This window comes from Barbatula barbatula (genome assembly GCF_947034865.1).
Source record: "Barbatula barbatula genome assembly, chromosome: 5".
Taxonomy (NCBI): domain Eukaryota; kingdom Metazoa; phylum Chordata; class Actinopteri; order Cypriniformes; family Nemacheilidae; genus Barbatula; species Barbatula barbatula.
The window spans coordinates 19,423,354-19,436,948 of NC_136769.1; the positions used below are offsets into that span (position 1 = coordinate 19,423,354).

At 40.4% G+C, this 13,595-nt stretch overlaps 1 protein-coding gene across 1 annotated transcript in view; it reads left to right on the forward strand.

Moving 5' to 3' along the window:
- The window catches only part of sdk2a (sidekick cell adhesion molecule 2a), a 48,523-nt gene extending 35,537 nt beyond the window's left edge, over nt 1-12,986 (forward strand). The window contains exons 35-44 of the mRNA XM_079457762.1: nt 29-144; nt 1,980-2,166; nt 3,300-3,437; nt 4,161-4,322; nt 4,437-4,562; nt 4,853-5,017; nt 5,114-5,254; nt 6,570-6,714; nt 9,668-9,797; nt 11,318-12,986. Of these exons, the coding sequence (XP_079313888.1) occupies nt 29-144; nt 1,980-2,166; nt 3,300-3,437; nt 4,161-4,322; nt 4,437-4,562; nt 4,853-5,017; nt 5,114-5,254; nt 6,570-6,714; nt 9,668-9,797; nt 11,318-11,719 (1,712 nt within the window). The 3' untranslated portion in view covers nt 11,720-12,986. The remainder of the gene's footprint in view (nt 1-28; nt 145-1,979; nt 2,167-3,299; nt 3,438-4,160; nt 4,323-4,436; nt 4,563-4,852; nt 5,018-5,113; nt 5,255-6,569; nt 6,715-9,667; nt 9,798-11,317) is intronic.
- The last annotated feature ends 609 nt before the right edge of the window (nt 12,987-13,595 follow it).

Sequence of the window (13,595 nt, forward strand, 5' to 3'; positions counted from 1 at the left end):
TTTGATTCGGTGTCTTTGTGCTCACCAGTGCCCACCGCCCCGCCTCAGAATGTGGCTATCCAGTCCTCAACGGCGACCCAGCTTGATGTCACGTGGGACCCTCCACCTGTGGAGGCCCAGAATGGGGATATTCAAGGTTATAAGGTAAGACTTAACTTAATCATATATGACATGTCACAACATAACCGATTATATTTACATTGGCTCCCATTGTATGGACACAAAACCACTGAGACATTTCTCAAAATATCTTCTTTTGTGTTCCACAGAAGAAAAAGAGTCAGGCTTTGACCATCATGTAAATTCAATTATTTTGGTGTGAACTATCACTTTAAAGGGGCGATGAATTAAGACATACATTTTAAGCCAAATTTTAAGTTATATCAAAGGAAGTCATATTCAAGCGAACATCCTTTAAGTGTCAGAACTGAAAACGCCCTTTTTACTGAAATGACAACTGATGTACCAATTTATCTATGTCACAGATAGGTTGAACACCGCCTCCAGAGAAGAGTATCCATGACTACTACTCTAACCCCGCCCACTAGTTCGCGAAATGACAGTACTAAAGTAACACAACTACGCACACTGCTATCCAATCATAGCAGTGGGCGTTTCCTTTCAATGCGGCACGCCCGTGAAACCAAACGTTTCTTGAGCCGCCCTCAAAACCCGGGTAGAAAATAGCCTATTACTTATTGATTTTGATGTTTTCGAATGTAAAAACAGCGAGAACTTCATAAGTAGACCTCAGACAACATCGGGGCGGACTGGGAAGCAAAATCGGCCTTGGATTATTTGGCCCACGTCGGCCCTCCGCCCTTTATGTCGACGGGGGGGGGGGGCGGTTGATGGGCTGGGATGTGAGGTTTTTGGTGGCATCTGCCCTGCACCTTTTCTGTCGACCAGGGGGAGGTTGGATGTAACATTTCATTGCGTTTCATGCATATGTGTCCTATTTACGTTTATAATACGTCCGTCTGTCCGGCCCAAGCATCCGTTCCGGCCACATACGTTATCGCCCACCAGGGCGACCATAGACACGTCGCTGAGATGTGTCGTCTTTGTGAGTGCATGTGGTTTGATGTGGAGTGCCCCAGATGGATCCTGAAATTTTGAATAATTTAAAGGGCAAGTGTCATTTTTGTGCCACTACAATCACCAACATTTTAAAATAAATGACTTTGATAACATTATTAACCTTATGTATGTAAAGTAAACCCACACGCAGGAATGACACCTATAATGTACAACAAGAACTCCGTCTACCCTTGAACACTTCTTCCACTGTTTAAAGAAATGATTTTGACTGCAAAATATAGCTGCGGTTATAGTAATTTTCATTGTTTCAAAGCAGCTGTACAAGAAAACATTGACAATAAGCAAAACATATAAGGTTATGCAAGTCAAAACACAGGTCAAAAATCAGACAGACTATAAATTCCTATATGCAGTGTTAATTAAATAAGTCTATAAAAATCTAGCAGCCCCCCTGGCCAGGCAACACTTACACTTAACAGTGTTAACACATACTTCAGTAGAAACAATGTTAGAAAACATTTCGAGCTTCACACTTTTATTGAGTCACAAGTAGTCGAGTTTAACTTGAACCTGGAAAAATACATTAAAGTATTAAAATACAGTATTTCAAAGAAAACTTACATCAAAATCTTACCAAAGTTCTCATCAGTTCCCATTCTTTTAACTTTCTGATTGAGAAACGTCCAGGCTAACCCAGAATCTCAGTGCAGGTCACAAACAGACTTGTATTGTATTCTGTTTGGACAGAGTAATGATTAGGTAAGCTGTACTTTAACAGTAATTGCTCGAATCTAATGTGACAGAGCACTTATTCATTTCATTTTGAGAGCCACTGCGTCCAAATATAATAACCACTGCTCTGATTACTCGAAAGTCCGTCAGATTTACAGCTTCTTCTCGAGTTATTCATTTAAGTGATTTGTGATCTGTCTGTCCAGATTTATTATTGGGAGTTTCAGCTTCAGAATGAGACGGAGAGAGTGCGCACCCTGTTCCTGCCCGAGCTGAGCGTGAAATTAAAAAACCTGACCGGCTACACCACCTACATGATCAGTGTGGCTGCCTTCAACGCAGCAGGCGACAGCCCACGCTCACTGCCCACCAGAGGGCGCACTCAACAAGCAGGTGAGAAGACAAACCACTTCAATCCAGCCAATGGGTCCTTGTTCTAAAACTAAAACAGCTTGGGGGAGCGTATTTGCTTTTTTTTGTTTAAGGGATCACGTCTTACAGAGGTCACGGAGGCTGTGGTATTAAGTCATATAAAGGGTTGGCTCTCGAAACGGAAGCCTGTGACAGTTCGCCAAGGACTGGGAGCTGGGAACTGGGTTTGAGAAAATGGGCCACATGTAGGGGAAGTTTTTTGGCGGGTCAGCATAAGAAAAGATGTGCGCCAAGTGATGTAGAAAAGTTAATTCCGCCTTTTCCGCTTCCCTTGAAGAGTGTGACAGTGTAGTGAGGATGCAACAATGAGAACAGTAAAGGGAGCTTGAGTCTTGGCTCGGTGAAACTCTGGGAGATGAGCCAACACAAGCTCATGTGCCAATGTTCTGGAGGGCAGAAGAACTCCTTACATTACTGGGAGATTAACCTGACCCCTCACCACACTTTGTTTACATAGAAACTGACTTGAACGTCATTTTATTATGATTTTTAAAGATGTATCACAAAGTGTATTTAGAGCAATGCTTTTTTTGAGACAACCCTATTGTCCTTGAAATACTGGTTATGAAAATGTATTATTATTATTATGATGTGTTCTCTGGGACACTAACCCATGATCTTTGCCCTGGTAATGCAATTCTCTAGTTTAAGAACAAGAACACCATATATATATTGGTGACATAATGATATTGCTTCTTAAAACATTTATTTAGCTGCTGTCCTTCAGAATTTTCGCCTTTTGTCATATATCATTATTATCACGCTTTATGTTTCTCCCTGGGTTTTGCGAATATCTGACCCATAAAAAGTGCCTGTCAACTTTGACAACAAAGTATTTTATCATGTGTCTTTGATTCACTCACATTATTCACGTGGACTATATTCAAATGACCTCACAATTGATATTGATCTGAAACGTAATGCGTAGTTATAAAGATGCAAATACTGGGAAACTGACCACAACTCGTAGCTGTGTCAATTCACAAACATAAATTTTCACACTCGTATGGTGTTTGGCTGTATCTTTATCTGTGTAAATCAGTCAACACCATTTCCGGAAAGTGAATTATTAAAGAGTTGCATTCCCTCCACAGCTCCCAGTGCTCCCAGTTTCATTCACTTCAGTGAACTCACCACTACCTCTGTCAACATGTCCTGGGGTGAGCCCAAGCAGCCCAATGGCATCGTGGAGGGCTACCGTGTGGTCTATGAACCCTGCACTCCAGTGGATGGTGAGAAACCTCCCACACACATGAAGTTAATCCTAACTCTCGTAGTGTTTTTATCGCACAGATGTCAAACATTTGACCCTGAATGCATTTAACATTTCATGGGTGTGATGTATCAGCCAAATAAATAAAAATGGGATCAGAGAGGGATTACTGTGGTCCCCTAATGTCCTCATAATGGCCCCAGAGTGGTCAAGGCAAGCAAAAGTCCAACGTGTTGTATTAGTTTAACTCCTGGAGTTCAACAGTGTGTGATTTCACACAAATGGGTCGGTGACAAATAATAATGAGGTAAATGAGAAAATGTCTCATATAAAATGCATGTGCCAAGTTCGTGTTTGCTTCATTTTTAAATTGGTTTAATTTTTTTAAATTGTGATTTTCTTTAAAAACTTTCTGATTTAATAATAATAAGTGGAGAAATATTTTCCTTAAACATTGAAAACAAAAAAGGTGTACACATCGTAAACATTATTTTTGTTAAAAAAAAATCATATATATTTTCTACATGTTTATTTATAAAACAATTATTATTAAATATACATTTAAAAATGTATGTTGTTTATTATATGTGTTTATTGTCGAAGAAATTCATTTTGAGCAATTTCATAAATTTGGCCAAAGAAATGTGTATGTAAGAGTTAATATTAGGATTCGTTCTTTGACTTTAGCATGGTATCTAGAGTTTGAGTGTTTCCTCTACAGACTCCTCTCCTCACACTTCAGGTGTCAGTAAGATTGTCACAGTGGATGTGAAAGGCAGCGCCCCCTTGTGGATGAAAATCAAGGATCTGGCAGATGGAGTGACCTACACCTTCCGCATCCGCGCAAAAACCCTTACCTACGGTCCTGAAATCGAAGCAAACATCACCACTGGCCCTGGAGAAGGTCTTGTTGCCTGATTTTCATTCTACTATTCAAGATTTTATTCTGATAGACTTTTGTGTTTATCACTGCAGTTTTGCTGCAATCAGTTGCTTTTTTCCTTCATTTGTGTCACAGGTGCTCCGGGGCCTCCAGGTGAGCCGTTCATCTCTCGTTACGGTTCGGCTCTCACCCTGCACTGGTCCAACGGTGACCCCGGACGAGCCCCCATCACACGCTACGTCATAGAGGCCAGACCTTCTGGTGAGTTCATGTGACGATGAAACCGAAATTGTTTATTCACAAGCAGATTTCCTGACAACTTTTCCAGTCTGTCATTGGCTGAAACAGACAGATTACAGCCCTCGAACTCAAGCCGTTGGCTCACACAGTGTTGCCCTTTTGGGCTATTTGGGATGTTAAAAGAACACAATCCTTACCATGGTAACACATTTTGGGAAAAGCATATTACAAATGGTTTGCGTACAGCTGGAAGAAAGTTATTTTAACATTGCAAAATGTTGAAATCATAACACATTTTTTACCGTCGACAGACGAAGGATTGTGGGATATTCTCATCAAAGACATTCCTAAAGAAGTGACGTCATACACTCTAAACCTGGATATGCTCCGAGAAGGAGTCACTTATGACTTCCGTGTCATTGCGGTGAATGATTATGGCTATGGTTCACCGAGTGCTCCATCTCCTTCAATATCAGGTGAGTAACCTCGAGCAAGCACCTTCGAAAACGTTTCAACATTACAATATATCGTGTCGACAAACCATTGCTTTTGCTCTACTTCTCTCTTATCAGCTCAAAAGGTCTCTCCCTTTTACGAGGAATGGTGGTTTCTGGTGGTCATCGCTCTCGTCGGCCTCATCTTCATCCTCCTGCTGGTGTTCATCCTCATCATACGAGGGCAAAGTAAAAAGTACACCAAGAAAACAGACTCCGGTAGGTCGATACGGTGAAAATATACTGGAAATAGATCTGCAATATCCCTCAATTACCCTGATTGCCTTTCAGCTGATTCAATGAAATGGACTTAAGTTCAGCTCCATTTTCCCACCACCGGTTTGTTTTGCCAGGCTGCTGTGAGAAAAAGTGATTTTCCACTTGCGAGTGGCTCGGGAATCAATAGCGGCGTCTATTTGCTTCAGTTGCTGTTGGTCATTTCTAACGACTTGATTGCTTGACTCATTTTGCTGCCTGAGTGAGGTGGTCTGCCGTCTAATCCAAAATGACGCCACTTATCATCTCGCTTCTCGTCTCAGCTGGACGAAGAAAGTGACAATTGTGAGCTTTAACATTTCTGGCTGATCTGAGTTTCACAGAAAGCACGGTGGCTTGGCCATTAAGTACCTAAATAGGTTTTTATCGGCGGGAAAGATTGTTCTTACAAGGGGGTGTTCACCTGAGAATTGTGTAAACTAAATATTATTATACATAGATTTTGTAGAACGCACAGAACGTTCAATATGCTTTGGGGAAGAAACGGTTCACTATGTTTTAGTCCTTCATAATCTCATTCTCGACAGCACATGCACTGGGTGTAGTGATGGGTTTATGGGTTATTTGGATTGCAAATGGACGTACAAAGCATTTTATCTTTCGGGGGGGGGGGGTCTGGAAAAAGTTAGTCGTGTGTGTGGGAGGTGTTCTTACATGGCTGCATCAGTGCTTGGTCAGAGTTTTAGTGCTGTGCCAGGATCACTAAACAGGGTTGTGGATGGGTGAAACAGGAGGAAAGTGTTTGTGTGGAGCACAAAGGGCTTTCTCTCAAAGTTCACACCACCCATTCAGTCCTGATCTACTGCTGTCGGCTTGTCCCCCAAGGTAATCAAACTGTCCACATCTGGGTGGAGTGCTCTTCTGACCTCCTTAAAAATCACGCTTCTGTTCAACTCTCATTGTGTGTGAGGAGGACTTCAGAAATCAGAGGTATTCTGAATTTAGGGATTGCATGCTTCATGACTTAGTGCTGCGGTTTGACTGGCTTCAGTGCCATCGCCACATACACATGGAGGTTAAACAATGCTGCTTGAGATGTGCTTTACTGTAGTCATACCTTAGGTTTGTTGGGATTTCTTGTGAGATATAAGCTCTCACGCATGGCAAGCACGTCTGAAAACATATTTTATAGGATGTTGTTTATTAAATCCTGTAGATGTCTCCGCACAAAGCAATGCAATTAAAGCGATGTAATTAACATCACAAATAACTCATTACCTCAAGTCCTCATAGACCCTCTTCTTATCGTCCTCTGTAGGCGCCCACTCCAATTGCACATCTCTGCCCCTCTCCCACGGCGAGATGGTCCGGCTGGATGAAGGACGTTTTCCCGCCCTGGAGCTCAACAACCGTCGACTTTCTGTGAAAAATTCCTTCTGTCGCAAAAACGGAATCTACACCCGGTCAGTGTGTGTGTGATTTATCCATTATAAATTCACAGAGCCCTAGATCATAAATATGTGCTGGGATCATTTGCTTGGCTAATGTAATGCTTTTTTCCTGGCATTTGAGGTTAATATTGTATATCACTATTCGGTTGAGGACGTTATTTACACAATAGATTTCATTCCCGAATGGCTACAAACACAGCGAGAGTGGAATGTATTCACTCCGCACACCGAGCTTTGGCTCAGAAGTTGATTTAAATTCTACTTCAGTCATTCTTTAAAGGACAGAGTTGGCATGGATTTTAATGACAGTCGCTCTTTTCAAATCTCCAACTGCCCACTGTCAGCTAAAAAGAACACACCAGACTGCGGAAGCTGGACGACTAAGACCCCCCTCCTTCATTTCTTATTGGCATTCATAGTACAAGCGGGAGAAGTGACCATTTATGTAAGCTTCAGCAACACATTTCTTTCCCATCGTGCAGGATACAAAAGGTCATATTCGTGACAGAAATACTCTGTCTATGGTGTAATGCTGAACCACGTAATTCTTTATTAAAGACATTAATCTAGTTATACAATGACCAAGAGGAGCTTTTGAAAAGTCATTTATTTCATAATTGTATTGATGCAGTTTTGGTTTGTCACTGACTGTCCAGGGTTATTACAGTCAACTAAAACTAATGAAACATTTCTGTTCGCTGATTTCAAATGAATAATTTTAAATGTTGCATTAGCAATAAACCTACATGAGTTTAAGTTAATTAACATTAGCTTCAATTATTGGCTGGAAATGACTAAAAACTGAGTCGAAACAAAATACATGTAATCTATATTGCAATATAAGAAATCAACAGTCAAATGATAAAGCAAACAACAATATTGCTAAAAAGGAAACGTAATCTATTACTATATAATTATATTACACTATTTAAGTTATATTACAAAACGGTTAGTTCCAGTCCTTGATTTGGATTGGTCAATAGCTTTGGAAGTGATTTTACTTCATGAATGTTGCATTGATACGTATTTTTTATCTTTAATATAGATTCTGGCGTAACCGTTTTATAAAAGCAATAACGTACTCGAGGCCAGTGCTTTACATAAATCCTTTTTAATTTAAATATTGCATGAATATAATTTCTATAAATTCTTTAGCACTAATTGCCACTTAAATTTGAATTAATTATGTTATTAAAAATATATATTATACTGGGTAAATGACATTCAAATATATGTCAAAACTAAAACTATACAACCATGATAAGTATTTCATTTTGCTTCTGCGATTTCCTTGCACATATAATTGTTTACCACAAAACTAGTAATATGTACTCACAACAAAGTAAACCGGGTAAGCTTTGATTTCATGTGAACTTTTAGCTGTTGCTGTGGTTACCTCATCAGTCCAATTAAAAACCCAACTTGTGCTTAACTTAACCGAAACTGTATCATTTGAAAACCCCTTTCAACATGTAAAATTCATAATTTAGTAGGCTACATGTTTTGAAACCCTCCGACAAGAATCTGTTCAGACTCTCTATCATTTGAACCCAGGCTCAGTAGCTTAACAGCAGCAAATATTTCAGATTTAGACATTATTTACATAAACATTTGCATCATTCTAACAGCAAGGATCTGAAGTTTCTTGGAGTTTGGCCACTTAGCTTGATTGGATGAAGGGATGAGTCTACTGCGAGCTTCCTCTGCTGGTAATTGGAGTAGCCGCTGTGGGCCTATTAGGGTGGAATGTGCAGGGGGGGGTTGTGCTGGTCTTCTGTTCGGTTGCTGAGGCCCTGTATGGAGATCAAAGGACACTGGGCAGTGGATGTATTCCACTACGGATGCAGTGTTGCTAATGAGCTACCGACTAGATGGAGTCTTAATAGAAAAATTTAATGGATGTAGAAGAAGGAAAGAGTTTGTTTTGGATGGACAAGCATAGAGGAACTAGAAGAAAACCTTTCGTAGTGGAGCGATGGGGGGATACTGTGCTTGTGAATTATTGAAACCCTGTCGAGGGATGTTGGGGGCTGTTTGACATGGCTCCGCCTCTGTGCTTCTGCCTGTCTCCAATCTTAGCCTACTCTGAATTTTAAACAGACACAATGTCATAACCCTCTCCTCCCCCTCAAGTCCCACTGCTTTATCCCAGGGGCCCTGTATTTTGCTGGGACAACCCCTCCACCACCACGGCTTTTCATTGGCATACAACTCTCGCATGGCCCTCTTGCTGGTTGTCAGTTTGAACAAAGCATCATACGTCCTCCATTGATGCGGATGGCTGGTGGTTGCCATGTTTTTTGAAAACCCTCTTGCATCCTAATTAGGACTCCCCAAATATGTTCCTTAAATAATTTGCGTCTTTAAATCTTATTTCCTCTGCTTGATTTATATTCTGAGCCGACTGATGTGGTGTTCTGAGCCAGGGCAGCTTAAGATCCTCAGTTGAGAACCTGATGTCTCCAGTGACCTTGGCTTTGAGCGTATCAGACCTCATTATGGCAAATGAAGTAAACTCATCTTGCCATGCAGTCTTTGCTCTCCCGTCATTTTTTTCAAGCGGTTCAAAGAAATACAGTCTAATCCCCCATAACCCCTAAATCTGTCTACAGGAGACACTGGAATGATTTGCTGCTCCTTTCCCTTTGGAATGCTCATCATCCGTTGTTATTGTTTCTGCCGTGTGCAGACCTCAGTCTTTATGGGTGTTTTCAAGTAATCGAAATGAGCTTTGAGAATTAATTCTTCCATAAGGATGCTTCTTTATAGGAAAGGTGGGGTTGACTGTATTATACAGATCTTCAAAGATGGCAAATTGATTCTGTAGCCCTTTTGATTTCTTAGTTTTAAAGAAATAGTTTGAAATAGTTTTTATCTCCACTTAAAAATGACAAAACATGCTTATCATTAATGAGAGCTGAATTACTGACCCAAATTATGAATTGTGTGATTCACTTTTTTTCAGATCTCCTCCTCGGCCCAGTCCCGGCAGTCTGCACTACTCTGATGAAGACGTCAGTGTTAAATACAATGATCTGGTCCCTGCCGAGAGCAGCAGTCTGACCGAAAAGCCATCTGAAGTGTCTGACTCACAGGTGACTCACTCCAGACACATTAGTGCGTGTTTCGTGAAGTTTGACCATATTCCCTTTCTTTATGCAAGTTCCTGGTTAATGTTTGTCTCTGTAGTCTTTAATCAAAATGCTCTGCCTAAGAGGCTGTCTATACAATGTTGTTTTCAACTGAAAATGTTCAACTTTTTATATGCTTTGGCGGTTCATTTACACGACAACTGTGTTTTAGGCATGTTAAAAATAAAACCATGCAAATAAAAAGCCATCAGCCTTTGGAGTTTCCTCCCCCTTGACCGCTGAGGTGATGATGTCACATTAGCCACCGCATTAGTTTAGGTGCAGCAAGTCAATTTAAATCACCAGCGTGCAGGCAGATAATTGACTTGAAGTTTAGGATATTTTTATTTGTCGAAATAATAATTTGTTACATTTATATAGCGCTTTTCTGGACACTCAAAGTGCTTTACATGGAAGGGGGAATCTCTTCAACCACCACCAATGTGCAGCATCCACCTGGATGATGCGACGGCAGCCATATTGCGCCAGAACGCCCACCACACACCAGCTTATTGGTGAAGAGGAGACAGAGTTACGGGGATGGGGATGATTAGGAGGCCATGATGTATATAGGCAAATAGGTACATTTTCATGACCACAGAGAGTCAGAACCTCGGTATAACTTCTCATCCGAAGAACGGTGGTTTTTGGAAGTATAGTATCCCCGTCACTATACTGGGGCATTTGGACCCACGCAGACCACAGGGTCTGAAACGTTGGTTACAGTTGAAGAGAAGAGATACAATAACTAGACAACTCATGAAACTTTTCATTTTCAATAAATACGTTATTTGTGTGCATTTGTATGGTGCCATAAGTAACCTTTAACATTCACACAACCTTTCTAAAGATGACATAAAGGTTAGAATGTCATTTCTTGTTTTTGAGAACCTTGGAATGAAAGGAACCAGAAATTATTCTTTTGTTCCATGCCTTTGAAGAAGCCTTTTTCACCTTTATGTTATGATAGTTCACCCAAAAATGTAAATGCTGTCATCATTTACTCACATTCAGATTGTTTCAAACCTGTTAAAATATCTTTGTTCTGCTGAACACAAAGGACGAAATATGGAAAAATGTCAGTAACCAAACAAATATTACCCCCCATAGTATTTATTATTCCTACTGTGGCAGTAAATGGGATGAGATCTGTTCGGTTGCTGACATTCTTACAAATATCTTCCTTTGTGTTCGGCAGAACAAAGATTTGGAACAATCTGAGGGTGAGTAAATAATGACAGAGTTTCCATTTTTGATTGAAGGGTATCAGTGTCAGGATGTCTTTTTTGTTTCATTTTGTTGTTTAGCAGTGTTAAAGTTACATTTTAGAGTTCTCGATTATTATCATTTCTATATTTGCACGTGTCCATTTGGCAAAATCTTTTGTCCAGTGCGACTCAAGGATGCAAAACACGTGTCTCATTCTAAGGAGACAGTAGAGTGAGAAGTTGGCCAAAAATAAACTCTTTCTCGTTCACTTACAGGGCAGCGACAGCGAATACGAGTTGGATCAGAACAGGCAGAAGACCCACTCTTTCGTCAACCACTACATCAGTGATCCAACCTACTATAATTCCTGGCGGCGACAACAAAAGGGCGTCTCTCGTCCTCCGGCGTACGGCTACTCCCAGCCCGACACCATGGCGGAGCAGGAGTCGCGACCTCACCCTCCTCCACTGCCCCCGCTGCCGCCTCTGCTACCCCAAAGCAATCCCTCCCCGCAACCCCAGGGCCAGGGCACCCTGTTCAGGCCCAAGGGAAGCCGGACTCCCACTCCATCACTGCTGTCCTCTGACAACCACAACCAGCACACCCTATACAGGCCACCTAGCAGCCTGGGAGCCTCCACCCAGGTCCCAGCCACAGGATTCTCATCGTTTGTTTGATACAAGACTCTCGTTTTAATGACAGCACGCCTGTGTGGGACTCCGGTGTTATCATTGGCCTGTTCTTCTGGTGCTGCATCCTGTCGGACATCCAGAGCTGCTTTCGGAATTTATTTGACCCTTTGTGTGGGTGTGCAGGTGTATGTGTGCAAGAAAATTCAACACAGACAATCATTTCAAGAGAAGGCGCTTATAGCTTGTTCATTTTAAGATGACGTTAATTTATTCAACTCACCCGTTCACTACATTTAAGAGATGCGATATGTCCAAAATATTAAAAATCAATGTTCGTGTCATACAGTGGGGTCCAAAAGTCTGCAGCACCATTTGAAATCTGTGATTTTTGTTTCTTAAAGCTGCAATTCATGCGTTTTGGTTAAAAAATATTGCTTTACCCCATAAGGTGGAATAATGTTATGTTGGTTGAGTTGTTTTGTTTTTATTGGAAATGTCAGTTACACTTTAAAGGTCCAGTGTGTGAATTTTACAGGCATCAAGTGGTGAATTCGCAAATAGCAACCAATGGCTTGTGATATTCTGCCAGTGGTTATTTCCATGGAAACGTGATACATGTGAATCATCTCTGATCCTACAGGTGAAGAGCAAAATGTTCACGAGAGATGTGAAAAGGCCGTAATAACACTCATGACTATTACTTGTAGTACTACTTGTAGAAACAAGTAGTCATTTCAGGAGCTACCACTCGAAATGTTTGTGCACATACAGTAATATAATACCACGTGTAAGGCTATGTAAAGATTACTGTGGATTACCGTCTTTCAACGGTAGTCATTGAAAGATCATCATTAGCAAATGTGCTTCATGGACACGCAGGTCATGCTACACAGTGTCAATGGATTTGTACAGATAGGTCACGAACATCATTGATTCAATCATACAATTCCATTACTCCGAGATTGATCAAATGTCTGCTATTTTAAATGACATTGTGAATATTCCTCTGAATATATTGTAGAATGTGTTTTCTTACAGTTCACAGTAGGACATAGTGTACACATAAAGTGTGCTTACGTGTATGTCAGCAGATACGCTTCACTTCTTTATATTCCACTGGTTTTATACTCTAACTTAAAAAGAGCAACAGCAGTCTTATGTGGAAACTATTTTAAAGGTCTTCAAAATATGATGATCATGAATCACAATATCTCCTGTCTTGTTCTCTGTGAAGTGACTATCATTGTACAGAACTTTATGAATTATATTGGACCATGGCATGGTTCATATTGAAAATAAATTACTCTATTTTTTAGTGTTTTGATTGATCTCTTGCTTTGGCTGTTAAAAAAACACATTTTAGGTTCAACGAAATTAGCCTGTCAAATTTAAACCACAAACCAATTTTTCATGGTTTGGTTTTAAGAACATAAAAATTTCAAACACTTGCTTTCTGCCTAAGTTAGATTTGTTTGAAGGATATTTTTCACATTTTAGGGGAGATGGCCGGGATATCTGTACACTGTAAGCGGTTGGACTACACTGCACAGTTTCTCTATTAATGTAGTTAAACTGTCAATTCATGTTTAAGGCAATACTGAGGTGATCTATTTAGATATAAGTTCATCGCAATTCATACAGAAATGAGATTCAGGGCTGTAATTATAAATAAATAAAACAATGTACTTGATGTATTGCTTGGAGGGGCCCCACAAATTGCCTTTGCACAGGGCCCAGATTCTGTGCTACGCTCCTGGTAAAATATAAAGCTTTTTTTTATCAAAACATGAATACCTATTTAACACATCATAAACATAATAAAGACTACCAGCAAAATAGGACCCCCTTTAATATTTATGATTATAAATATCATTTTATTTACTTTATTTTTCGAAACCTTGCGCATATGGAATAACCGTTT